General features: G+C 43.1%; 1 protein-coding gene across 3 annotated transcripts; it reads left to right on the top strand.

Moving 5' to 3' along the window:
- Positions 1-238: 238 nt before the first annotated feature.
- CUNH2orf70 (chromosome unknown C2orf70 homolog) lies at positions 239-23,659 on the top strand. 3 transcript variants are annotated; one of them, XM_027850287.1, is made up of 5 exons: positions 239-398; positions 14,704-14,977; positions 17,465-17,577; positions 20,657-20,718; positions 23,435-23,518. In XM_027850287.1, the coding sequence occupies exons 1-4, from the start codon at positions 325-327 to the stop codon at positions 20,697-20,699; spliced, it is 504 nt and encodes a 167-aa protein (XP_027706088.1). In that variant the 5' UTR covers positions 239-324; the 3' UTR covers positions 20,700-20,718; positions 23,435-23,518. The 3 variants fall into 3 exon arrangements, with proteins under 3 accessions (XP_027706088.1, XP_027706089.1, XP_027706087.1); XM_027850288.1 differs by lacking the exon at positions 23,435-23,518 and adding an exon at positions 22,744-22,915; XM_027850286.1 differs by lacking the exon at positions 20,657-20,718 and having other exon boundaries at positions 23,435-23,659.
- Positions 23,660-26,096: the final 2,437 nt, after the last annotated feature.

Raw genomic sequence — 26,096 nt, 5'->3', positions numbered from 1 at the left:
CTGGGACGAGCACGGAAGACAGCAGGAGCAGTGGAACAAAACGCCCTCCTCCCGCTGGTAGGCATGCATTTTGCTGGTGCGGTTTAGGAGTGGACGCCGGCTTGGGTTGCCAGGGCCCCAAGCGCCGTCGTTGCCGGGTGACGGGTGCGCTGTTTACTTGGTCGCTTAGATCACCGGGGCAGGAGAGAGGGAGGGAGGGAGCTACGCGCTTCCTCAGTCTCAGCCTCGCGCAAGAGCCTCCAAGTGGCCTCGAGGCCTCTCCTCCCCGCAGTCCTCTGCCTGCCTGCTGTCCCTGCGAAAGACCTTCGTTTTCTCCTCGAGACCATGGCCTCCCGCAGCGCGGGCACCCTGCTTACTGGCAACAATGCCACCTACGTGCCGCCCAGCCTCATGCCTGGGTAAGCCAAGGGGCTCTGCGCTTCTCCAGACCCACAGCTGCTAGTATAGAAGTCCTGGGGTGGGTCCTGGGGGCGGGCCTAGGGCAGAGTGATAGGGACAGAAAATCAGAGGCCTCCGGGTAGCAGCCGGCAGAGGGCTGCGCGCCAGGAAGACCGAAGTTCAAATCCTGCCTCTGATGCTTGCTGTGCAAGCAAGGGCAGGCAGGTCTGTTAACATCTCCAAATCTCAGTTTCCTCGTCTGTAAAACGGAGATAGTTACACCTGTCCCAGTACCATCCAGGATTGTTGTGAGATTCGAATGAGATATTGTATGGAATGCTCTTTGTTAAAGCGCCCTATTAATGATGGGGGGTGGGGGGGTAATGGGGGTGGTGGTAGTAGTAGTAGTAATAGTAGTAGTTATCATTATCATCATCATCGTTATTATTATTCAGAACCCACTAGTGACAGGACAGGGAGCTGATTCTCTCAGCCTGCCCCAAGAACTGGAGCCAGGAGGTAGAAAACAAATAGGGTTTCTGGGGCTGGCATCCTAGGGCAACACCAGCCAACTCTTGTTGGGTTGGGAGGGAAGAGTAATTGAAAGAAATCACTTTCAACTGGAAAGAGGTGAGATGGATGGAAAGAGACAAAAAACCTTGCTTGTCCATAGATGGAAAAGGAGCTAATGAGGACCATTCTTCAGAGGACAGATCATTCTCTTTCCCAATCCCAGCTTTCCCATACTTTTTAACCTTGGTTTGTTGTAGTTGTACATTGATCCTTGAGATCTTCTAAGAGTAGGAGGGGCCCCTACCATAACAAACTTGGTCACATTCACATCCTAGACACAGAGAATTATAGGAAACACCAAAATGTTAAAACTGAGGCTGGGGGGGGCGGAGGGGGAGAATCTTAGAAGTTGCCTCATCCAAAATCATTTAATTTACATATGAGGAAACTGAGATCCAGGGAGTAAACACAGAGAGGTGAGGTTTGGTGCAGTAGAGAGACCTATACAGAGGGTGAGGAGTATGGGGTCCTTGTGTACTCGTACCTAGTGTGAACTTTTTTACAGAATTGGACTCAGTCATCCTTAAGAGTCTTGCAAGACTTTACAAGCCTTTTTAGACAAGTGGTCTTCCGTTTATGTGTTAGATTTTTTTTTTAAAGGATCTGCCTACTTTTCTCTCTTTTCCATTTTCACCCAGGCAGGGTTTTATTTCAAACACTTGCCCAGTTCTCATCCTACCTTCCTCCTACTTGCTGTCATGAAAACCTCCTGTTCTAAGGTCAGCCCTGCTGTTCTCACCTACTGCCTTAGCTTAGCATTTCACATCACCAGCCTGTATATGCATCCAGGGACAAAGATCCAAGGACCTCTGGGCCAGAACTGGTCCAAGGATACCATCATGACCTCCAGCCCATTGTAGGCATGACATGACAAAATCTGATTTTATTGAAAAGGGGAAAGAGTAGTATAGAAAGAATGCAGAGTTTGGCGTCAGAGGACTGGGTTCAAATCCTTACTCTGACACTTATTAGCTGTACTTTGGGGCAAATCTCTGAGCCTAAGTTTTCCCTTCTGTGAAAAGAAGTATTTGAAATAGCCTCTGACATCCCTTCCAACTCTAAATCCATGACCCAGTGAATGTCCAGTTAGAGTCTCATGCCATAAACTTAAAATGGAAGGGTCCTCAGAGGCCACCTAGTCCAACGCAGACATTTTACAGATAAAGATCCTGAAGTTCAAAGGGAGGTGAATGACTTGCCCAAGGTCACACAGGCAGTAGGTGGCAGAGTCAAGAAGTTGAACCAGGCCATCTGGTTCCTAATCTACTATACTCTCCTGGAGTTTGGACTTGAACTTGCGGGTGATGGGGAGCCATTGTAGGTTTTTGAAGAAGGGGTGATATGATGAAGATGGTGTTTTAGGAAGATTAATCTGCTAGAAATATGAAGGATAGATTGGAAATGGAAAATTTTCTACTAGAGGCATTAGTAGAAAGCTTTTGAAGTGGTATAGGCATGAAGCTTAACCTAATGGTTTGATCCAGTTCAAGGCAGGTCAAATGACTTGCCCAAAGTCATTGCTCTTTACAATTGCAGCCATTGTTGGGTGCCAAGCAACCATCTTTTGACTCTTACAGGCACACACACTAGCTTCTGGCTTTTCAGGAGTGCTGACTTCCAGACTTAGAGCTACAAAGCAGGCTAGAATTATTGGGGACAGCACAAAGACTGTTTTTTCTCTCTTTGTCCTATTTCCTCTAAAAGGGTAGGGGATAGTGCAGTTCTCAAATTCACCTTAAGAGGTGCATTTCTCAAGTCACTTTCACCTCTGCTCATTCTCTCCTTTTAGATAATTTGTGTAAATTGACAATACCTCTTTACTGCATTCTGGACTTGGGGAGCAACTCCAACTGAATTCAGTTGATCAGTGTGCCAGGTACCATGCTGCCTAGGCACTGGAGATGCCAAGACAACAATCCATGTCCTCCAGTACCTTCTAGAGGAATTATATGGATTGTGCATCAGGATACTGCTCTACTAGGTGCAAATATAGTCCCTTCTGTGGTCGAAGTCCTCATTACCTCTTACCTAGATTATTGCAATAGGTTTCTGATTGGTTTCCTTGCCTCTTGTTTCCTCCCCTTTGCCATACATCCTCCAAACAGTTCTCATATTGATATTTCCAAAGCTCAGTTCTGTCCATCCTATTCCTCTACTAAAGAAATGTCAATAACTCCCCATTACCTTTAGGACCAAATATAAATTTTTCTGTGTGGTAGTTAAAGCCCTTTGTTGCCTGGTTCTAGGCCATCTTTCCAGGCTGCTTATGAATTACTGCTCCTGTCATGATGACCTATTTGCTTTTCCACATATACAACCCACCTCCCACAACTATGGGCCAGCAGAGTGTCTGGCACCCAGTAAATGCTTAAACAAATGCTTTTCATTTATTCATTCCCATCTTCACATCTTTACTCAGGCTGTGACTCATGCCCATGATGCTCCCCCTTCCCTCCCGCCTCTTTGAATCTGTAGGAAGCTCCCTTTACTCAAGTGCTCTGTCATACAAGGAGTCCCACAGTAGAGCTTCTCCCTCCCCCGAAGTTCCTTTGGGTTTATTTTCCATGGATTTTGTATTAGAACCAGATCCTCTGATTCTAGAGGCAGGGCTCTTTCCATTGTACAACACCACCTCCTGCTGAAATCACAGGTCTAGTCCAAAAAACATGTAATTTTTGCTCAAATCTACCTGCATATATATTGTTTTCCCCCAGCAGAAGGTAAGTTTTTTGAAGATAGGGATTCTTTTGTTTTTTGTCCTTGTATCCCAGCACCTAGAATAGCGCTTTATAAAAGGGACAGAATAGGGACTTGACACCATTTCACTGATAAAGAACTCCAAACCCCCTCTACCTGTGCAGGTTGGGACTCTCTCTGGCATGTAGATAGTCTTAGGGAATTGTCTAGTACAGCACTTACAGATGGAGACTCCTGCTGAAGGTTCCAGGCAGTATGAGCTAGAAGTATGACTTGACTCTTGATATTCTTGACCCAGGTGCCAGCTCTCTCTTGCTTGCCAGCTTAATGGAATGGAATGGGATGGAATGGAATGGAATGGGATGGAATGAAATGGAATGGGTAGAAGATCACACTTGATGGGAGAACTCAGATGCCTTCCAACTCTAAGATTCTAAGGCTCAGTTCCCCCATTCTGCTCCTTCTGGGCCCATTCTACCCTCACCATTTTATCTAAATGACTACCTAAAAATTGCTTTTCTATTTGTTCTCAGCAGTAAGTATAGGAATGAGAAGGGTGGGCTGTTGGGGAGGGGAGGAGGTGAGGGAACTGCTGAAGATGAACAAGTTAATTAGCTAATAAAGCTACAATCAGTGTCCCTGATGGCTCATGGTAACAGTAATTAATGTTAGATATTAGCTCAGGGAGGAGCTGGTGCTATTAAGAGGGAAAGGAGGGAGATTTCTTCCATTGCACCTCAAAGCCCCTCTCTTAGTCTGCTGAACCAACAACAACAAAGATGTTCCTCTCTGGTGCCATTTTCTCTGTGTGTATACATGGGGGGGGGGCAGAGGAGGGGGAGCTAAGAGCTGGATACAAATGCTTATAGAATGTTTGAGGTCCTGCTATATAACCCATCATACTCCATTGTAGTGGAATGGAAAGGACGTTATATTGGGGGGGAGTGAGAGGACCTGGGTTCAAATCTTCTCTCTGTCACTAGCTATATTACTTTGGGTCAGTCGCTTCCCTTCTCTAGGCCACAGTTTAAAAATGAATGCGTTGAGACCAATGACCTCTGAAACATCTTCCAAACCTAAATCTATGATCTCATGAACTGCATCTCTCCTCGGTATAATCAACAATAAATCAACAAACCAAGCTAGCATTTGTCTTACGAAGGACTAAACTATCCCCAAGTGCCCTCTGGGGAATACCTTCCAAGAAGGTTATACATCCCCTCTAGGGTTGCACCCCCTGGTCAGAGTTAGGCATGCAGCAGGGGCCCAGACATTCATTTTTACCAGGAATACACTCACATGTGTGAGAGCTGGAGAGATGCTCTCACAGCAACCCCATAAGGGAAGCCAGGCAGAGTCCTGGGAAGAGGGTGGAGGAGAGAAGGCTTCAATTTGGATGCAAATATTCTGCCATTCACTGAGTGGGAAAGCAATGTGCAGAGGAGTAACAGAACAGAGAGTTTGGGGGTGGCTACAAGAAGAATAACAATAGCACCTCAAATTTCTATTGTACCTTTCTCTGGAGGAAGCCTAAATCCCACTGGGGACAATGCTGAATTATTAGAGGAGCTCTGGAATAAGTAAGGAAAAGCTCATGGGTCAGAGAAGACCTAGGACAAGAATGAGATAATGACAGAGAAAGAATTGGTGCCTTAGATTAAATTTCTATTTCTGGTTCTCTAGCCTTTTGTGGTAGGATTAACCCAGTCAGAAGCAAGGGAGAGATTTCAGGCCTTGACTACAGATCTGGGATAGACATAGGGAGAGTTCTGGCAGAAGAGTACCTAGGGTGGGGCAGTCAGGACTTAACCCGGGACTGACATTGAGGACTAAGTAGGGTGTTCCACTTCCTGCTATGCTCAGAGACCATTGTTCTTAGGCCTCTTATCTTCTAGTCTTCTGCCAGCCCCACTCCTAACTAATTGGGTGTGGGGTAGGTGGGAAAGCAGGCCCTTGGAGAGAGATAGAGGTTGTGGTCAGAAGAGGTTAGAGGAGAAGGGAGATAAGATGGGCTACCCCAGTTTCCCCTAATGACTGAACCTGTGGTGAGTTTGTCTCATCTAGGGCCCACATACCTGTATTCTTTCTGTCTTTAAAATCCCTTGCCCCTTATATCTCTCCCCATACTGTTATCTGAATTTCTCTCAGCTATAGTCCTTCCCAGGTCCTGTCCTCTTCTGCTTGCCCTTTCTTACTGTATCTTCCAGAGCCCTCCTAAATTTTTTTTGAGGCAGTCAGAGTTAAGTGGCTTGCCCAGGGTCACACAGCTAGTAAGTGTCTGAGGCTAGATTTGAACTCAGGTCAGCCTGACTCCAGGGCTGACACTCTATCCACTTTGCCACCTCACTACCCACTTTCTTAATTGTTAACCTTAATTGTTTCCTTCACCCTGGATCTCTCCCTTTTTCACTTCTATCTTCTGGTACTCACTAAGATCCTGAAAACAACTAAGAATTCTCCCCAAGGACTGCTTCTCTTTCTTCCCACCACTCCCCAACACACATGGCCAGCAGGAGACATTGAGGTACTCCTAGCTCCCTACTTTCACTTTCCAACCCTCCCCCTGCCACCATCATTCAGCAGCCACCTCTCCTCCTTTCACATTCACTCTATCCTATCCACATCTTTGTTGATGTCATCTAAGGATATCCAGGCCACTCTCCTACCTCCCTCAATAAATTCAATAATGGCTCCTAGTCATCACCAGCCAAATCCCTCAGCCCTGCCAATACCCTGGTCTCCAGATTTCTTATCCTGGTCAAGTTCATTGGTCTGCATTTTGTATCATAGTAAGTACAGTGTGAGAAATGAAGACCTGTGTTTAAATCCAGCCTTTAATTAGTTTCAAAAAAGGAAGATGTGTCCTTGTAGGGTCAAAAAGATTGAAGAGACATTGGAATCTGGCAATGAGGAAGTACTTGGTGACTTTCACGAAAGGGTGTTTTTGTAATTATAGAGGCAATAATAAGTTTCTAGGAAATTATGGAGAAAGTCAGAGGAAACAGAGGCAGTGGGTTTTGACTGTTCATTAAAGATCTTTGGCTAAGTAAGGAGGAAATAGGTTGGTAGCTAGAAGGGACCCTCGAGGATTGTTGGTTTGTTTTTTTTTCAAGAGAGGGAATTTCTGTGTGTTTCTAGATAGATACACTGGAGCCAGTGGAAACTGAGAAATGAGAAATAGAGGAATTGCTCTGGCTTTGGAGTCAGGAGGACCCGAGTTCAAATCTACTCTCAGATACATGACACTAGCTGTGTGACCTTGGGCAAGTCACTTAACCCTGATAGCCTCACCAAAAAGCAAAAAAATAAAATAAAATAAAGGAATTGAACATTTTCCAAGGGGGGAGGGGGGAGAGGGGAGGAGCATGTTCAAAGATTAGAAGGAATAAGTGCCAAACAGAATGCAGAGGAGACACAAATAAATTGATTTTGTTACTAACTGGTTAAATTTAATGTGTTTTTAAAAGGTCTATGCCTAAAGGAATAATTTACCTGTCAGATCTATGGAGAATAGAAAAATTTAGGACCGAACAAGAGAGAGAGAACATTATGAAATTCAAAATGGATAACTTTGGTTACATTAAATTAAAAAGGTTTTGCACAAACAAAGCCAATGCAAACAAGATTAGAAGAGAAGCAGAAAGCTGGGAAACAATTTTTATAGCCAGTGTCTCTGATAAACGTATCATTTCCAAAATATAGAGAAAACTGAGTCAAATTTATAAGAATACAAGTCATTCCCCAATTGATAAATAGTCAAAGGATATGAACAGGCAGTTTTCAGAGGAAGAAATTAAAGCTATCTGTAGTCATATGAAAAATGCTTTAAATCACTATTGATAAGAGAAATGCAAATTAAAACAACTCTGAGGTACCACATCATACCTATCAGACTAACTAACATGACAAAACAGGAAAATAATAAATGTTAGAAAAGATGTAGGAAAACTGGAACACTAATGCAATGTTGGTGGAGTTGTGAATTGATCCAAGCATTCTGGAGAACAATTTGGAACTATGCCCAAAGGGTTATAAAATTGTGCATACCCTTTGATCCAGCAATATCACTTCTAGGTCTGTATCCCAAAGAGATCATTAAAATGGGAAAAGGACCCACACATACGAAAATATTTATAGCAGCTCTTTTTGTGGTGGCCAAGAATTGGAAATTGAGGGGATATCCATCATTTGGGGAATGGCTGAACAAGTTGTGGTATATGAATTTAATGGAATACTATTCCAGAAGAAATGATGAACAAGCAGACTTTAGAAAAACCTGGAAAGATTTGCATGAATTGATGCTGAATGAAATGAGCAGAACCAGAAAAACATTGTACACAATTAACAGCAACACTGTGCAATGCCAACTTTGATAGAATTAGCTCTTCTCAGCAATGCAATGATCTAACAATTCCAAAAGACTCATGATGGAAAATGCTATCCACATCCAGAGAAAGAACTATGGAGTCTGAATGTAGATCGAAGCATACTATTTTTCCTTTTTTTAAATTTTTTTTCTTGTGGTTTTCCCTTTGGTTCTAATGCTTCTTTACAACATGACTAATGTGGAAATGTGTTTAATATGATTATACATGTGTGGTCTATATCAGATTGCACATCAACTTGGGGAGGGATGAGGAGGAGGGGAAGAATATTTTAAACTCAAAATCTTATAAAGGTGGATGTTTAAAATTAAAAACAAATAAATAAATAAATAAATATTTTAAAGTGGGGGGGCAACTAGGTGGCACAGTAGATAAAGCACCAGCCCTGAAGTCAGGAAGACGTGAGTTCAAATCCAACCTCAGACCAAACACTTGACACTTACTAGCTGTGTGACCCTGGGCAAATCACTTAACCCCAACTGCCAACAAAAAAAAAAAAAAAGAAAGAAAGAAAATCAGGGTTGATTTGGAGAAGTCTCTTATTAAGGGCAAATTAGAGATGATACCATGTTACTGAGTTTCTATTAAACCCAACAAAAGAAATTGTAATAAAGAAATTACAATAAAGATTTAGGCTGTGTCAAAAAAAAAATAAAATAAAAGCCTATGCCTAACAGTTCATAGTTTCTTATACAATCCACATTCTTATTTTTATAAACTGAAAAGCTTGTGTTTGCTCATGATTGTGGAATTAATAATGAAATTTATTTTTTCCTTTTTTTAAAGACAGTACAAGTTCCAGGATAATTCTTCTTCTAACACCAGAGAAAAGGCTGAAAGTTAGTGTATAGACATAAGGATTTACTGAGGTGAACAAGAGTGAATCAATAATTCTTGCTGGGACAGTTTCAATCTTTTTCATCAAAATAGGAAATGAAATAATTTGCCAGGAACAAGGGAGGGGATACTTGAGAAAAAATGGGGACTTAAAACAGCCAGGTCAACAGTGTCAAAAGCACCAGGAAGACAAGAGAAAATGAGAAAAAGGCCTTTGGATTGGGATCTTGTGATATTTGAGGATCAATTAGTTTAAAGAGAGAATTATTTAGCCTGGTGAAGACACGTGGAAAAGACAGGATAACTGCCTTCCAGTATTTGAAAGGGCTGTCACTGGGAAGAAGGATTAGACTTGGTTTGTTTGGTCCCTGAGGGATAAAGTTAGTTGCAAAGAATGGAAACTGCAGAGAGGAAGATTTTGGCTCAGTAGAAGAAAAAAATTTCCTAGCAATCAGAGCTGTCCAATAGTGGAATGTGGGCTACTTCAGGAACTATCAGTTGGGGAATGGCTCTTATTATTGTAAATTTTAGTCAATTCCCTATATATCTTAGAATTTTTATCAGAAAAAAAAAACTTGCTGTAAATATTTCCCCCGTCCCCCCATTTACCTGCTTCTCTTCTCATTTTAGCTGCATTGGCAAAACCCACTTCTTATGCATATCTATGTGGCACTGGGCAAGTCACTTAACCTCTTAATAACTCCAGATAACTCTTCTAGAACAAGTTTTAAAGACACAGATAACCAACCAAATGAGGCTACCCCACCCACGTGGTTGGCAGGATAACAAGTGTTAGGCAAACTATGCCTGCTCATAAGCAAAGATGTTGTTTAATTGTTTTTCAGTTTGTTCGACTCTTCGTGACCCCATTTGGGTTTTCTTGGCAAAGATGCTGGAGTGGTTTGCTATTTTCTTCCATCTCATTTTACAGATGAGAAACTGAGGCAAACAGGGTTAAGTGACCTGCCCAGGGTCACACTGCTAGTGAGTGTCTGAGGACAGTTTTGAACTCTAGAAGATGTTCTTGACTTCAGGCCCCAAACTCTTATCTACTGTGCCAGCAAGTTGCCTTAAAAGCAGAGTTACACTTACTAAAATGTGGAACTTCAAACTGGATGCTTAAGGTTCAGTTGCATATATTGTTTCGTTTTAAACAATGTTTACATACAAGATAATCTTGTAAGACTCTCTTCAGTTATGCCTTTCTTCTCTTCTATCACCTGCACCAGCTACAATCTCACAGAAACTCTGCTAACGACTGACCAATGTTGCCAACCAGTTACTTTGAAAATCTGCCAGGTAGGGGCAGTTAGGTGGTGCAGTGGATAGAGCACCAGCCCTGAAGTCAGGAGGAGCTGAGTTCAAATCTGGCCTCAGACCAAACACTTGACACGTACTAGCTGTGTGACCTTGGTCAAGTCACTTAACCCCAATTGCCTCACCAAAAAAAAAAAAAAAAAGAAAATCTGCCAGATAGAAGACCAGTAGCATAAGGAGAGAATAAGTTTAAATCAGAAAACAAATGATATTTTAATGAGAAGCAATATAACATTTGTTTCTGCAGAATGTGTGTAATGGTCTATGATGATTTTAGGAAGGCTTATAATGCACATGTCCAGAATTGTGGTTTTCAAAGAGTCTTTCTTTGTGCTGCAAGAATGCAAACATTAATAATGTCTTGATCGTGTGCTTATAAAGCTGATAAAGTATGATTACAGGCTACCAGTTGGGGAACAAAGGAACTGCTCTGGTGCAGTGTAAGTAATGCAAAGAGGTTAGACACATGCATAAGCATCTATTGGAAACTGGTTTGCAGCAGAATGTTGAACCCCTGTGACAATTTGGAAACAATTTGATGACAGGCTGAGAAACTACAAGAACACAGAAGTGAGTCACTACACAAATACCAGAATCTCAAATTCATTGTGTACATGATTATGATGATTTTGCAGCAGAAACAAAGTTATAATGCTTCAAATGTACACATGCTTGTTGTCAGAGAGGAACTACACACACACACACACTCACACACACACATATTTAACATAATTGGGCAATTATTTACTGCTGAGGGTGTTATTAAAGAATTTTTACCTTGAAAATCCCTTGGACTTTCTTCCCAAACCCCCCAAATATTCTCAAGCCATTAAGGGAACCACTGGTCTGTACTTTTGTCCAAGTCACTACAAATTTTTTAAACAGAATAGAGCCAAGGATGGAATCCTGGGGCACTTCACTAGAGACCTTTTAAGTTGACATGAACCATTAATCAATCAATTAAGAAGCATTTATTAAATGCATACTCCTACGTTTCTACCACTGGGTGGTGGAGTAGATAAAGCATTGGACCTAGGGTCAGGAAGACCTGTATTCAAATGCAGCCTCAGATACTAACTATGTGCCTGTGGGCAAGTCACTTAACCTCTGTCTGCTTTAATTTCCTCATCTATAAAATGGGGATAATTATAGTATCTTCTTCCCAAGGTTTTTTGAAGATAAAATGAGATAATATTTGTGAAGCACCTTGCAAGCAAGCCTAAAAGCACTATATAAATGTTCACTATCATCATTATTACTTATTCTTTGCATTAACAAAAGGGAGGAGTAGGAAGATCTTAACTGGAGGTACATCCTGAGGCTCTGTCCTGACTCCTCTTCTGTACCCTTTCTCTATATTCTCTCTATTTTTCCCTAAAATAGGATTACCCTTTAAGAAATGAAATACATGTTTTAACAATTCATTATTTAATATTTATAAATTGTTTAATGCAATTACATAATAAATGTTTATAAAAGAAAGAGAAGTCATTGAAGTGCAGTTGGCAAAGTAGCCGAAAGAAGGGTTAGGGATTGAGAAGTAGCTCAGGCTCTGTTAGTCAGTCAATTAATGAACATTTATTAAGCATCTACTATGTGTCAGGCACTGTGCTAAGCTCTGGGGAAAGGCAAAAGACAATCCCTGCTCTCAAGGAGCTCACAGTCTAATGGGAGAGACAAAATGCAAACAAGCATGTACAAACAAGCTTATTGACAGGATAAATTAGAAAGAACTAGAAGAGGAAAGGCACAAGAACGAAGGGGGATCAGGAAGGACTTCCTGTAGAAGGTGGGGTTTTAGGAGTCCATGGAATGTAGAAGGCAGAGAGGAGTTTCTGCCCCTGTAACTTTCTGTCACTTGAGGTAAATGGTTTTCCACATCAGAATTCTGACCTCTAAAAGGAGTCAAGGAAATGAAACAAAACTCTTAGGAAATACCACATATCCTGACCTCAAAAGATCTCCCAGGCTAACTAATTTGTACAAAAATGACTCCAGTAAGCAGCACTGAAAAAACCTGGCTTTCACCTTATGAGGCATTCACAGATCTAAGAGTGATGTGACACTAAATGACAGAAGGGAAAGTGGATGATGATGATCTGGGTTGACTACAAATTAAGGAACTAGGACAAGATGCAATTGAGAATACTTAGGTGTATAAACCATGTCATGTATTAGACTTGATCAAGGATTTGCTACAGAAGGCACTAGATTGGAATGTGAAGACTGAATGGCATTAGATAAAGCTTGGTAGGTAACATACAGTTGCACCTATGATTTAATTTTGGATTGGCTTCCAAGATAGTAAATAATAATAGCTCACATTTACATAGTACTTTAGGATTTGTAAAGCACTTTCCACACATTTTCTCATTTGACCTGCTACTATCATCCCTGTTTTACAGATGCAGAAAGTGAGATTCAGAAAAATTATGCGATTTGTCAGTGTTCCTATACTCTATTACTTGTTGTGTCTTTGGCTCGGGTTCTATGATTATTTTTATGCATGTTATTCTCTATCCTATGCTCTAATCCCACACTCAAAATTACCTATTGAACATTCTGAACCATATGTCCTGTAGACATCTCAAACCTGAAACAAAACTCATTATTTTTTAGGGAAGCAGCTAGGTGGCGTAGTGGGTAGTGATGGGTCTGGAGTCAGGAAGAACTGGTTCAAATATAGCCTCAAACACTAGCTGTGTGACCCTGGGCAACTTCTTAACTTCTGTTTATTTGGTTTTCTCAACTGTAAAATGAGCATAAGACTACCTTACAGGGTTGTTGTGAGGATCAAATGAGATAATATATATAAAGTGCTTGGCATATAGTAGGTGCTATATAAATGCTCCCTTCCTTGCCTTCCCTTTTCCTCCAAAGCTACCATTCTTCCAAACTTAACCATTTCAGTTGAAGGCACCACCATCCTTCCAGTTGCGCCAGTACACAGCTGTAGAGCCATCCTCCATTGCTTACTATGCCTCACCCTACACGTCCAATCATTTGCCAAGTCTTGTTAATTCTACCTCTATACCCCTTGCATCTCAGTCAGACACCACTCTGGTTCAGTCATTCATTGCCTGTCATCTGGACTAATGCAATGACTTCTTCTTTGGTCCTCTTTCCAATCCATCCTTCACACAACTCCCCAAATGGTATTTCCTAAAGCATGAGTCTGACTGTCACTCTCCCGCTCAATAAACTCCAGTGGCTCCCGAGTAGCAGTACTATCAATTTTTTAGTTCTAAAGGCCTGGTTGATCCAGCTGTAACCTACCTTATACATTACTCCACTCAACACCCTCTTCATTCTGTCCAGCCATATTGGCTTTCTTGCTGTTTTCCACATGTGACACTTTATCTCCTATCTCCATGCCTTTGTCCTAGCCATTTACCATGCCTCAAATGCACCCACTCCCCACCTCCACCTCTTAGAATCCCTACTTTCTTTTGAAGCTCAGCTCAAACCCCATCTTCTACATGAGACTGTTTATGATCCCCCTCACTCCTGCTGCTTCCCCTCTCCACCTGTCTTGTGTTTGCTCTGCACATATTTTAGATATTTGTACCTGTTGTCTCCGTCAATAGAAACAAAACTCCTCAAGACCAGGAACTGTTTCATTTTTGCCTCTAGATTTTTCAGTGTCTTTATAGTGCTTGGCATATGCCACAGTAGGTGCTTAATAAATGCTTTTTTGATCAATTAATGGATCAATGTAGGGTTTCTGGAGCCTTTCCCTGGAGGGGTGGGGGTAAGACCTACTGCTAAGAAAATTCCAAGGCTCCCTCTACTTTCTCTCCTACCTAGAAGAACAGTTGTTCAGGGGCAGCTAGGTGGTACAGTGGATAGAGAACCAGCCCTGGAGTCAGGAGGACCTGAGTTCAAATCTGGCCTCAGACACATAACATTTACTAGCTGTGTGACTCAGGGCAAGTCACTTAACCCCAATTGCCTCATATTAAAAAAGAAGAAGAAGAAGAACAGCTGTTTAGGCCACCCTAGAAAGGCTTGAAAGGGACTCCTCAAGTTAACTTAGCCAGTTGTCTGGGCCGCTAGACTGTATAGAAGGATCCCTACAGGCCACAGATTGACTTAAAAAAACACATTAACATTATTTATGTTTTATTGTATTTTTATTTCTTTTTGTTAAATATTTCTCAATTACATTTTAATCTTGTTCAGTCTGTACTTGGGAGTGCTGTGGACCACATACAGCTTCCTGTGTATTTAACACCTCTTGTCTACCTCTATCTTAGAAGGGTCAGGATCCTGCATTCTCATTGAATCATAGATCGAGAGGTGGAGGATACTTTAGAGGTCACCTAGTCCAACCCCCTCCTCCTACAGATGAGCAAACTAGAAGTTAAGTGACTTGCTCAAGGTCTCACAGTTCTTAAAGCAATAGAGCTAGGATTGAAACCCAGATGCTTTTACTTTAAATCAAGAATTCTTTCCATGACACCACACTGTTTCTGTTGCCCCAGGAATCACCTCATTGTTTTCATGTCTTCTTCAGGTATCAGGGTCATGTTCCAAATGTGGCCTTCTCCTTTGGGGACACCTATGGCAATGCCACCTATAAGTATTTCCAAGATTGCCGAAATTCAGCCACGTATACCAGCTATAGTCCCTATGGGAAAAGTGGCCAGTTCCCAACACTTTTCTCTCGAAATCCCAACCTGGCTCTGGGTTACCGCTCCCGTGCCTGGGACCGCTGGCTGCATACACCCACCTACACTCGCTATAACCTTGACTGCAACAGATCCGCAGAGCTCAAGCAATTCTACCAGGTGAGTTGGGAATCCATTCAGGGAGGAAGGTGTGGCTACTAGTACCCCAAAAGGGCACTGGGTTTGGAGATAGAAGACCTGGGCTTGAATTCTGGCTCTGAGTGACTTTATTCAAGTAACTTCACCAACTCTGGGCCTCAGTTTCCTCATGAGCAAAATGAGGAGAGTAGACCAGATAGCTTCTAAGGCAGGCCCCCTTCCATCTCTCAGTTTATGGTCCTATGAACTCCCAGCCTGACTGGGGTGAATTCTGCTCTACATTGTGGTGACTGGGAGAAGGAACTCATTTCCTCAGAGTTATCCTTTGAGGTTCCAGATGCTTCTGAATCTGTGAGCCTAGACTGGGTCTAGTAGCCTGGCAGGGTGCGAGGGATCAGTGGGAAGAGGGCTGAGGAGTTGTGTTTTCCATCTTCCTTCATTGCCTCCCTAAAGAACCTTAATAGCTCCCCAGAGGCGGCGAGAAACTTCTTCCTGGGGGGGGTCTAAGGCCCCTGTAATGGCCTGTTGAATGGTATATTTCCTCTGCTGACATGATAAGGTATGGATGGGGTCATTCTGGAGTTCAGAAACATCCCCTGAGTGGTCATACTTTCTATCTATTGTCCATTAACCTCTTGTCTCCAAACTGGACAAAATAGGGCCTACTCTTGGTGAGTTTGCTGGCATAGGCTTTATTGAAGGACTCATGGAAACAGAGAAAAGTATGTAAGTCAATAGAGGGACCTAAGCAATCAGAACTAAGCCCCCTGGCCTCAGGTATGTCTCACCCTTAAAGAACATGGCATTTGCTATAATCAAATCAGGGCTTCTGGTATAGTAGAAAAGCCCACCCCTTTAGGCAGGTGGGAAGTGGTTTAAAGGTCTCTAGGGTAAAGGATCACATATGAAGACACGTGACTTGAGCTCTGCCCAGCCCTGGTGGTATTCACCCTATAGTCTTATTTTCTCTACTGGAGTCATATACCAGGCATATTCCCAGGGCTGGGGTGGTTCATGCAGGCCCCAATAAAGTGGCTTGGACCTGCTTCCGAAACCCCTCTGCATTCCTCAGGCCAAGAAGACCCAAACTGCCAGGATTCTTACAAATAGAAATTCAACTTCAAGAGATCCAGGTGAATGCTGCCTTATGCAAATTCTAGTTCAATTCTGATCCAATCCCAGGTCTACCCTGGGAGGTAGATCTCTACCCTTGATTATCGCTAGAGAATCCTTGATAATAAGCTACACATTGAGGTGACCTCAGGAATCCTGGTGCAAACCGGAACCCTAGGTCCACCTGAAAATAGGCCTGAACTCCCAGCTTGACGATGGAACTGACCTGATCTTCTTGCAGACTTGGAAGACCTAAGGACAATCTGGCCTTCCTGAGGACTATCTGGATAAGGTTTCTTGGTTCTGGCCTGGCCAAGGCCTCAAATTTGAGGACTAGGCTAGAATTGAACTCTTCTCCATGGGAAAGACATTGAGGGTGTTCATCATCCAATAAGCTCTCCCAGTTCCAGAGTAACATTGGAAGTTCAGGCCTCATGTAGATGGGATTTGGGACTCAGATATGAACCAAGACCCCTGAATTCCCTTCAGAAACTGTCCTGGTCTATCAGAGACCCTCTTAATTAGGGATGGCTGAATTCTAGAATTTGGCTATGACAACCCACACATTTGTTTCCTGTTACTTTCCTTGTTCTTAAGTCCTTACCCTAAGTTCCCATTAGCTAAGGGCCTCCAATATGTCCCCCTGCCCCCACATATCATAGTTAATGTGAATTCTATAGAAAGGACCAATCAATCCATCACTGTGGAACAAGAAGGCCCTGGGTTGGAGAATACAGCTAGTGTACACACTAGGGTCTCCACCTGCTATCCTAAGGGAAGGATACTTCAGAAACTCCTGTACTTTCTTCTCTGCCCATGAACAGTCCTCTCAACCAAGGCAACAATAATGTATATACTTATGTCTCTCCTATTCCCTGGAGAATAATATTCTTTGAGTTGAAGGGGAGGGGATGGCCACCTAAATTAACTCTGTATAAGGGTCAGTTTGGGGCCATTACTATCAGAAATTCCCCAAAACAGAATGCTGGTGCAGTGGATAGAGCACTGGCCCTGGATTCAGAAGGACCTGAGTTCAAATCTGGCCCCAGACACGTAACACTTATTAGCTGTGTGACCCTGGGCAAGTCACTTAAACCCATTGCCTAGCAAAAAATAAATAAATAAATAAAATAAATGCACCTGAAGTAGGATGACGGTGACCAGGAAGGAAGCTCCCTTGGGAAATACCTTGCCTTTCTCCAGACTTAGGTCCAGATGATTCTCAGTTCAGAAAGATGTTGACATATGCCATCTAAGGACACCAAAGAGTATGTATGGTGGGACCTCTGGGTGAGGATCCTCCAGGCACAGGGGCACAGAGACATGAGTGCCTGTAGGCCATGCCTGCCCATTGATTGACCCCTCTGCCACCACCTTCCTTGGTTTGAGCTATAGCTGGTACAGATGCACCGAGAACATTACCGAGACAAGACTGGCACCGTGAACTGGGTCCCTTACTTTGTGCTGCCTGTGAAGGAGAAGGATCGTTATCCTCTGCCTACTGATCTGTGAGTACCACTCCTCTCCAGCCTACCCCACCCCACTCATTCCATCTAAGATGCTTCTTGAGGGCACTCTGTCCCACAGCTCTTAGGGACAGGAAATGAAGCTGAGAGATAGAGAAGGTTCAGGATAAAGGCAGGAGGTTTTAGACCTTCAGGGGAAGAGAGTCTGATGGATATTCAAGAGAGGAGTTCAGGCTTCCTGAGTTTCTCTGATGCCATGGGACAAGAAGGTCTATGTTTCTGTCCCTCCAAAGTACTCTAAGTCACAGATCTTACTAACTAGTGCTGGTGGAGGGCAGCATCTACAGGAAGCCTTATAGAGGGCAATGTCCAAGATTTTTCTTCTCTTAAATATATATATATATAATATATATATATATATATTATTGATGCTTTTTAAAACATCCTTACCACTTCTGAATGTCTTCCCACTCATCCACCCACCCACAGCCACCCATACGTATGTATGCACTAACATGCATACACACACACACACACACACACACACATTCACACACCCCTATAGAACCCTCTCATAATGAACAAACTGGCTGTATCTAATGTCTGCCTTATTCTTTACTCACAAGCAGCCACCTTTCTGTTGAGGGGACAGAGGCAAGCTTCATAGCCAAAAACATTTATTAAAGACCTACAGTTTATATAGCACTGAAGTGCTGGGGGAGATGTAACATTTATATTAAACAGATCCCTGCCCTCACCAACTTTATAGTCTAATGAATACAGTACCCCTATTGCCCTACATCTCCTAGGCCCCTACAGAATGTGTTGGGAGCTTTGCTGCAAAGCAAAGCTTTTCTCATAGACCCTATGACCCAGAGCTATGATTTCAAAGTTATGGTGAGCTTTACAAGAAATTCCCTGTACCGATGCAGACGAGCACCTTCCAGATAGTTTATAGTCTTAGCAAGTTGTCTGAGTGCACTGTGGGTTTGAGTAACATGCCCAGGGACATCCAGCGACTATAGTGTCCTAGCCTCTGACACTGTGTCGGGGTGGGGGGGGTCCTTGCCTACTCTCTGCCCTGGGCTAACCCTCACTCTCATACCTCCTACTATTTCTGGTTCTGCTTTTCCTGAAGTTTGGAAGCAGTTGAGACAACTGATCCTCAGCCTTGGACTATGGGGAGGGAAGCCTTTGTCTATGTCCTCTGGCCTGGGTCAGGTCTGGCTTCTCTATTGCTCTCAGTTGGCCTCCTATCTTCAGAACACTTCTGTCTTTATGGAACTTCTTTCCCAATCCATAGCCTTCCAGGAACTCCTTTTCTAAGCTCTGCTCTTTTTGCTGGGAGGGGTCTGCTTCCCTCTGCCAAACTTGACTCAATTAGGAAAAGTTACGTCAGAGGTAAGATCATGATGCACAAACGAGTAATTACAATGCAAAATGATACATGATGAAGGCATAAAAGACACCCAGATTGCTGCTAAAGTAGCTTTTAGTTGGGGCAAATTCATGGTGAGTGAGGCCAGAAGGTGGTGATGGAAATGAGTGAGTCAGGGAAGGTGTGGTAGAGTTGGGCTTGAAAGGATAGGTTGAGATTTAAGAGGAAAGGGGACTGATAGGGGGTAAGGCTGGATGATGACATGTCTCCCTAGGCTAATTGAGTCCTTCTGGGAATGGTTGAGTCAACCTCTGTTCAAGATGGGTTCAGGTCAGGATCAGGGGTTCTTAATCTGGGGCTCAGTCTTCTTCCACACCACTGGACTCTTCTGGACTTGCCTGGCAGATGTAGGGGAAAGAGCCCTGTTCTTGGAGTCAGGAGAGTTGGGTCTGAATAAGCTGTTCCATCAGCTATGTGACATCAGACAAGATATTTTTCCTCATTGGGTCTCAACTTCCTCAGTCATAATGTGAAGGGATTGGCTTAGATGACCTTTAAGATCCTTCTCAGCTGGAAAACACTGAGTCCATGGCTCTCAACTTCTCCCTCAGTATTCTCCCACTCCCAGCTTCAAGGAATCAGGCAATGGTGGTAGTCAGATGCATAGACCTTGATAGCAAATGACTCACTGGGCAAGCCAAGGAGATGAAAACATCTCATTCAATGATCTAAGTCCCCTCCTGGGAACAGATTTTCTTATGTTTCTCTTCTTTGCTTCTCCTAAGGCCAAAGAGGGGAGATGTGGAGAGGGTGAGGCTGACCTAGGTTAAAAAGAAACAAACAGTATTTACAACTAAAAAGAACCTTAAAGCTTATCTAGTTCAACCTCCCTCCTCCACCACCTCCAATTTTGCTGGTGAGGGGATGAGGCCTAGAGAGGGAGAATGATTGGTTAAGATTATCCACGATTTGAACCCAGATCCTCTGACTCAAAATCCAGGGACCTTTCCATTAGGCTGTCCTGCTGTTGTGGAGTTGTTTCAGTCATGTACAACTCTTCATGAACCTCTTCGGGCCTAACAAATCTCCCCCAACATTTGTAATGGGATGAAATCTGGATAGAATGATCATTAAGGGCCTTGAGGAATTCCATTTAATCCTCATTCCTATTCCATTCAACATTTATGTAAATACCTACTCTGCAAAAGGGGTTGCAAAAGGGGAGGAAAAGAGAAAAATGTCCTCAAGGAGCTTACACTCTACTAGGGTAAAACAACATATACACACATAAGTTGCCATAAAAACATACATAAAGCAAATACAAACTAATTTCAGGGGGCAGGAAGTACTGACAATTGTGGAAATGAGAAAAGGCTCATTTTTGAGCTGGGTCTTGAATAAAGCAGGGGATTTTAAGAGACAGAAATGAGAAGTAAAGGAAAACTGACAGGATGGCCAAAATTTATGTTTGGAAGTAGTCCTGACCTTAGTTGGGTAATGGTGCAGGGATTTATGGGCAGAACGCATATTTCTATAAGTTTCTGGCATGCTCCTTCCTCCTCCTTGCTCCTCACTTCCCTGCTCCCCTCCCCCCAGCCCCTCCCCCCATTGCTGCTTTCCTGAATCATTGTTCAAAGTACCCTAGGCTCAGTATGGCTCTATGTAGGCACCATTTTCACTGGGTTCTCCCCCAGCTTTTGTCCTTGTTCTGCTGACACTTGTATCTACTTTTCTGGATTTTAGGAGCAGCACTCAGAACCCGGAAATGGTCCAGAATTTAAACTAAACTCCAAGGCCTTAAAGAGGTTTGTTGGTCCTTACCTAAATAAACCAACTACCCTGGACAATACCCCTCAGTCATCCCCAAAAGGGTCCACTGAGCTAGAGGCCTAGAGGGATCATTCCTGAAGGTTGAGCAATGTCATCTGCTCCCATGTAACGTTCACGGGCCATGGCCAGCATACTCCAATTCCATTTTCTGTTGTGTGTCTCATATTCCACACTTTTCCAGGTGAGGGAGGGTATGGGTGGGGTATAGGATGGAGGGAAGGTAGGGACAGATAAATGGGGGATAGGTAACATTTCTGAGATATCTGTGTTCCTTAGAACATCTCAATAGAGACTGTGTTTACTCCCTGCCCCTTCCCTCCAGGAAGTGTGAGTTTAATGTCACCACGAGAGAATGGGCAATTGTTGTGGGTGGCAGGGTGGGAGATGGCCATGAGACTTTATCCCATTTTATTTCACTAAATCTCAGAAGACAGCTGAATTTTCAGGTATTGAGTGCCCCCTCGTGGTGAGAGCCAGCTAGACATTGGTTTAGCCAAAAAAATTTTTATAAGAAAGAGGACCAAGAAACAATTAGTTACTGAGGCTAAAGAAAGAAGACATAGGAAGGAAGTGTGAGGGCCAGGAAGTGGGACCTATTGTAACTATTATTACTCATAGAGAGTTTTTGCTCCATTAAGCAAATATACACACACATATACACATACACATATGTATACTTATTTAAAACACCGTCCATTGTAGGGAGTTTGTGCCCAATGGACCCTCTGACTGATAGGCAGGGTTGGGAAGCTGAGAAGCAATCCACAAAGCTGCCTGTCGAAGCCATACTGAAAACATCTTGCCTCATAGGAAGGACCTGTGGTTTTGAGGATAATGATAAAAAAGCATATGACAGGGGCAGCTAGGTGGCGCAGTGGATAGAGCACTGGTCCTGGAGTCAGGAAGACCTGAGTTTAAATCCTGTCTCAGACACATAACACTTACTAGCTGTGTGACTCTGGGCAAGTCACTTAACCCCAATTGCCTCACCAAAAAAAAAAAAATGTATATGACTATAAAGGGGGGGGGGGGATAATGAGCATTTATGTAGCACCTATTATGTGATTCTCACAATAACTCTGCGAAGTAGATGCTATTATTATCCCCATTTTACAACTGAGGAAACTGAGGAAACTGAGGCAAATGGCAGCTAAATAACTTGCCCAGGGACACATAGCTAATAAGTGGCTGAGGCCAGATCTCAGCTTAGGTCTTCCAGACTCCAAGTGCAGTGTGCTATCCACTGAACCACCAGTTACCTACATAATACCACCTTCCCTTTGTCTGGGTCTTTAATTTTCAAAGCACAATTCCATGTGCTGTCTCATTTGATTCTTACAACTCTGTGAGGTTGATGTTATACATGTTATTTTTATTACTATTTTACTGATGAGTAAATAAAATCGGATTGGGAAAACTAAGGGATTTGCCCTGGATCACACAGCAGAGAAGTGATCCGGTAACCTAGATGAAGATTCCAGGTCTTCTGACCCCTAGTCAGTGAGGTGCTGGAGTGAGCTTTTACTAGCTCCTGATAGCTAAATTTTCCTGATAGTTAAATTTTCAGTGTAAGCATTTACACTTCAGAAATTGGCAAATGCTATAAATCAGAGCTTATTTTTTTTTGTTTTGTTGATTGTCAAGACTTACTTAAGAAAGTGATAGAAAAATATAAATGATTTGGATAAAACTTAAAAGGGTCATGTATACATTTTTTCCCTTGGAGAGTTGGTTATTAAACATCTACCAGCACACCCCTATCCCTACCTCATTGTACTCAGTGTGCTGCCATCCTCTTCTTGTTTGTTTTTGACCGTGTGTTTTTGGAAGAGACTCTGTGAGTGTGAATGAGTGTACATTTGGAAAACTGTGGGGTCTTCTCTGGAGTGTGCAGGAAATCACTCGAAAATAATCTCCCAACCGAACTCCAGATCACCAGACGAGCTCTCCTTGGAGTGAGTTACATGGGACTTCCACTCAATCTGTTTTTTTTTTCACAGCTCTTGGCTATGCCCCCTGCCTCACACAACAACAAGGAAGATAGAATGGAGTCATGGAGGGTCGGAAGAGAGGCTTCCTCACCCAACATTCAGGAACTGTGACTTCTCTAGTCCTTGTTCTATTAATAACTAGTTGTGTGCTCTTGGGCAAATCACCTCACCTCACCTGTAAAGTGACGGCTTGGTTTAGATTTCTGAGGTCCCTTCCAGCTCCAAAATACTGCGATTCTTTTTTTTTTTAAGGGCAATTGGGGTTAAATGACTTGCCCAGGGTCACACAGCTAGTGTCAAGTGTTTGATCTGAGGCCGGATTTGAACTAAGGTCCTCCTGACTTCACGGCTGGTGCTCTATCCACTGGACTACCTAGCTGCCCCCAAAATACTGAGATTCTAAGTGTAAAATGTCATGTCAGTTTAGGGTGTTAGTGCAGCAAATCCTGGGTCTGATGGGTCAAACTCAGATTCATCTAAAAAGACATCCAGACTGTCTGAAGAATGGATTAGAAGGGTCCTTCTCACTTGGTAGTTTCATAGCAAAAATTCTCTCTCTCTCTCTCTCTCTCTCTCTCTCTCTCTCTCTCTCTCTCTCTCTCTCTCTCTCTCTCTCTCTCTCTCTCCCTCCCTCTGAATAGCTCTTTGCTTAGCAAACTGCCCAGACCTGCCCTCATTTCCCTTCTCCTTTTTTCCACAGACCACCGTTGTCCCTGAAAAAAAAGTGGCACCTGTTTAGAATGGCCCCTGAGAACCTGAAGACATACCAAACATTCTCTTCTGGGGAAAGGGTCTCCACAAAAGATAGAAATATGAGAGATTGTTACTTTGAGTTCAGAGCCTGAGGCCAGCTAACTGAAACCAGTGAGATCTTGGTGCCAGGGACCCGGATAGTCTGGTTCATAATAAAATGTTTATAACAGTTTCTCCTTCCTCTCTTCCATGCCAATGGGATTTCTTGGCAGGAGCATCGTGGGTCTCTTAGCCATTCACAGGTTAGGTATGACCTGAGCTGCTTGCAACAGGGTTCCAGGATGCCCTCATCAAGTCCTATCTGGAATGTTATATTTGGTTGTGGACAGAGGGACACTGATGACCTAAAGCAGATCTAGAGAACAGCAACTAGGATGCTGAAGGGTCTGGAAGCTGTGCCATATGATGATCAGTTGAAGAAATTGGTAGGAGGTGGGGTTAGCTTGGAGAAGCTAAGTGGAAGGACACATATACTACCTATCTTCATCTATTTAAAGGGTTATCTTGCAGAAGAGGCATTCGACTTATTCTATGTGGTTCCAAAAGGCAGAAATGGGACCAACTGGTCAAAGAGAGATGGTTTAAATTTCAGCTCAATGCAAGGAAGACCGTCCTAATGCTGGCAGCAGGGTAGGAATGGAATGAGCTGCCTTATTGGATAGTGAATTCCACATAACTGAAAGTGTTTAAGCAAAGGCTATATGATTAATTGATAGGGATTTCATAGAATAGAATTTCTGTTTGGGTAGGAATTTTATAGAATGGAATTTCTATATTGACTTTTAAGGTCTTTTTCCTATCTTACTGTTTCAAGACATGGTATGGTAGAAAACACATGAGACTGAGAATCGGAGCACTGGGTACAATGGAAAGAACACTGGCCCTGGTGTTGGATAAGCTGGGTCAAATCCTGCCTCTGACATTTATTACTTGTTTGACCTTAGGCAAGTCACTTAACTACTTTGGACTTCACTTTCCTTATCTGTAGAAAAAAGGTGGAGGGGGCGAAGACTAGATAGTACCTAAGGTCCCTTCTGCCTGTAACATTCTAGGAAGGTACAGAACAAATAAAAAAATGCATTGATTTCCTCCTGATGCTCTGGGATCCTTCCACTGAGCCTGTGTGGGGCAGAGAAGAATCCCTGGGAGGGCTAGGGTTCTAAACTTCCATTGGCAGATTACTCACACCCAAAAGAGCCCTTCCATTTGCTTCAGCACCAGATCAAACAGATACTCTAGAATTAGATAATAGAATTTAAGAGTGGAGAGGGACTAGTAGGGAAGCTTTCTTAGCCACTAGTTATACCTTAAGTGTAGAAGAAGTAGATCATACAATTAGGGAAATGTTCATGGTTTCCCAGTGCAAATGAAAGGATTAGGCCATTGCCTAGAGATAAGTGTGTGGGGAGTGGGAAGGGAAGGGAGATGGAAAGTGAGTAGTAGTGGGAGAAGAATCTGTATTTTACCAGCCTGTTGTTATAGTCCATCAGCATTTGACCATACAGGCATTTAGTATGTAGAACCTTGTCTAAATCAATTGCGATGAGCAGGCGAAAGGTGTATATATCCCCAGAACCAGAACCACTATGGGGTAACTGGTGTTTTAACTCTGGGTGCCAACATTTTTAGACCTCAAAATCACCATGAGCAGTCCTCCGGCAGTTAAAAGACATTATAGTAACTCAACCCCACCTCTCAACTGAATTGGTTTTGATTGCTTCTTGTGTAATTTGCAAATCATGAATTACATAGCTGACTATGAGGGCCATCTTGTACTATGCACCCAGGTGCCTTTCTTGCTACTTACTTCTGGGGGTAGGCTGAGAGAGTGGGAGACTGGGGCAAAATTGTTAGTTACAGTTCTGAATATCCAAGAACCCATATGCATACTGAAGAATGCTCTTTTCCTCGGAACTCCTCCTGGGCTCCTAAGAGAGGTCTGGGGCTAAGTTAGGGACCAACCTACATCCCCAGGATGTCCTTGGCAGCTCAGAGCAGGCCAGCAACCTGGTAAACCTGGTGAACAGAACCTTCCTGTGAAATGCTGATTTTCCTATCTGTGTCAGCTCCATGCTCGACACAACTGTGAGGTGGGGGAATTTGAATGGAAAAAGAAAAACTGGGGAAGAAAAAGCTGTTGCTACTTATCACACTAAGTGCATTTTCTCTAATACATGAATAAACTGGTGCCCTGCTTTACCAGTCAGTCTCTTGTGAGAATTTTTTATTATGAATCAATCGTACTAGGTGTAGAGGTGGGGAAGCTGTGGCCTGGAGGCCACATGTGGCCCTCTATGTCCTCAAATGAGGCGCTTTGACTGAATCTAAACTTCACAGAACAAATCCCTTTAATAAAAGGATTTGTTCTGTAAAACTTGGACTCAGTCAAAAGGCCGCACCCAAGGACCTAGAAGGCCACATGTGGCCCGGAGGCAGCAGGTTCCCCACCTCTATAAAAAGGCAAGTCTTCTTGACTCCAAATGCAATGCTCTAGCCACCTTGCTGCCTTATATAAAACAGAACATCCGTCAATGTTAAGGATATGCAACCCCATGCAACAAGCTGTTACAAAACAACGGTGCTAGTAACTGATTGTCACAATTCCCTGC

This window comes from Vombatus ursinus, unplaced genomic scaffold (assembly GCF_900497805.2).
Source record: "Vombatus ursinus unplaced genomic scaffold, bare-nosed wombat genome assembly UNPS02009062.1, whole genome shotgun sequence".
In the NCBI taxonomy this organism is placed as follows: Eukaryota; Metazoa; Chordata; class Mammalia; order Diprotodontia; family Vombatidae; genus Vombatus; species Vombatus ursinus.
This window is presented reverse-complemented; position numbering and strand designations above follow the sequence as displayed.

Coding starts and splice junctions, on each gene's coding strand:
- CUNH2orf70 (XM_027850286.1), top strand. CDS start 325: ATGGCCTCCCGCAGCGCGGGCACCCTGCTTACTGGCAACAATGCCACC. Junction 14,978..17,464: donor AGCTCAAGCAATTCTACCAG/GTGAGTTGGGAA, acceptor TTTGAGCTATAG/CTGGTACAGATGCACCGAGA. Junction 17,578..23,434: donor TATCCTCTGCCTACTGATCT/GTGAGTACCACT, acceptor TTTTTTCCACAG/ACCACCGTTGTCCCTGAAAA.